The sequence below is a fragment of the Alligator sinensis genome, unplaced genomic scaffold (assembly GCF_000455745.1).
Source record: "Alligator sinensis unplaced genomic scaffold, ASM45574v1 scaffold1456_1, whole genome shotgun sequence".
Classification (NCBI taxonomy): Eukaryota; Metazoa; Chordata; order Crocodylia; family Alligatoridae; genus Alligator; species Alligator sinensis.
Window position 1 is genome coordinate 163,720 of NW_005842763.1, and position 1,327 is coordinate 165,046.

At 37.4% G+C, this 1,327-nt stretch overlaps 1 protein-coding gene across 10 annotated transcripts in view; it reads left to right on the forward strand.

Moving 5' to 3' along the window:
• Window positions 1–1,089, forward strand: part of RASGRP3 (RAS guanyl releasing protein 3) — a 114,035-nt gene extending 112,946 nt beyond the window's left edge. For all 10 annotated transcript variants that reach the window (XM_025216744.1, XM_025216748.1, XM_025216751.1 and 7 more), the window contains one exon: window positions 299–1,089. In XM_025216744.1, coding sequence (XP_025072529.1) covers window positions 299–307 — 9 coding nt within the window. In that variant the 3' untranslated portion in view covers window positions 308–1,089. The remainder of the gene's footprint in view (window positions 1–298) is intronic.
• Window positions 1,090–1,327: the final 238 nt, after the last annotated feature.

A 1,327-nucleotide genomic window follows, 5' to 3' on the forward strand; every position in this document is an offset into this window, starting at 1 on the left:
GTTCTTGAAAAAAATGTGTTTCACTTTCAGTGGGTATTTTCCTTTCTAAAACAGTAAAAGTGGAACAGCCTCTTGGCTATCTGCCCTGCAGCACTATCCTAATGCAGAATCACTCTTTGGATTTGGTAGCGTTAGAACTTAATGGATGGTGGTGTAAGCGAAATTAGAGTGTTGTCTTGGTTACTATTAGGAACAATAAAAAAGATTGCACCTCAGAGTTCTGCTGCTTTTAATGAGTTACTGGGCTTGACGGGATATAAAAAGCCCTTGCTTGGGGTTTTTTTTTCTTTGATTGCAGGATAGCTGATCACTTGCCCTGAAAGATGGAGGACAATTAAGATGGCTGTTGGAACTCAACAAGATACAGATGTCTGTAGACCACTCTTTGACTATGGGAAATTTTGCTGTACCTCATACTTACACTTTATGCATTCAGAAGATCTTCCTGTTATCTTATGTAATAGGTGGTAAAGTCAAAATGCACTATTTATTTTCTCACACGTAAGTCATCAGCAAAGAAAGAGCAGATTTCTAGATTTCTTGGAAGGTATTGGCCAGCAGGGAGAAATTGCCTGTATGCTTGATTCTGCAGTTCTGCAAACCAGTGAGGATAGACCTGATCATTTTTTAAAATATTGCATCATTTCAACATACCTATTCCAGTTATGGTGAGAATGGGATCTGACTGCCAAAGTTAATTTGATAAAGCATCTTGTTTAGAGGCTCATAAGGATCTTTGGAAAAAACTAGAAATTTATGTTCATTGCTAAATCTCAAATGGGAGTCTTTTCAAGAGTCAGAGTTAAAATCCTCCCCTTGGTTAAAAGCCTTTGCACACCCATCTTTCCAACTTTAAAGATGTTTATGTTGTTCCTGTTAAACACATCATGTAAGTGTGTTACATCTTAATAACACAAGGCCACAAAAAGAGGCTCTCAAACCACAGCATGTGTCAAAGGACTGTAGGAATTTCAGGACAAATATTATTATTCATATGTATGATTATAGAATAACTGGAGAGAGATTCTCTCCCCCAGCACTGATTATGATAAAATTAGCATGTAATAAAACATTTCAGTTTTTAGGGTTTTTTAAATATTCTCTTTTCAGCAAACTGAAGGTATCTAAATAAAATTTAACACTGGATTTCATGAAGAGAAACCTGGACGGAATTTCACTGTGTCTGCTTGATCACAGTTGATGTTGTGAAAGGAACAGTGTCCCTCTTGAGATGGCACTGGGATCTATAATGAACACAAATGTGTCTTCACTTGGTAGCTGTGTGGGATGGGACTTTCAGAAGTACCCCATTGACCTGAGAGTGTAA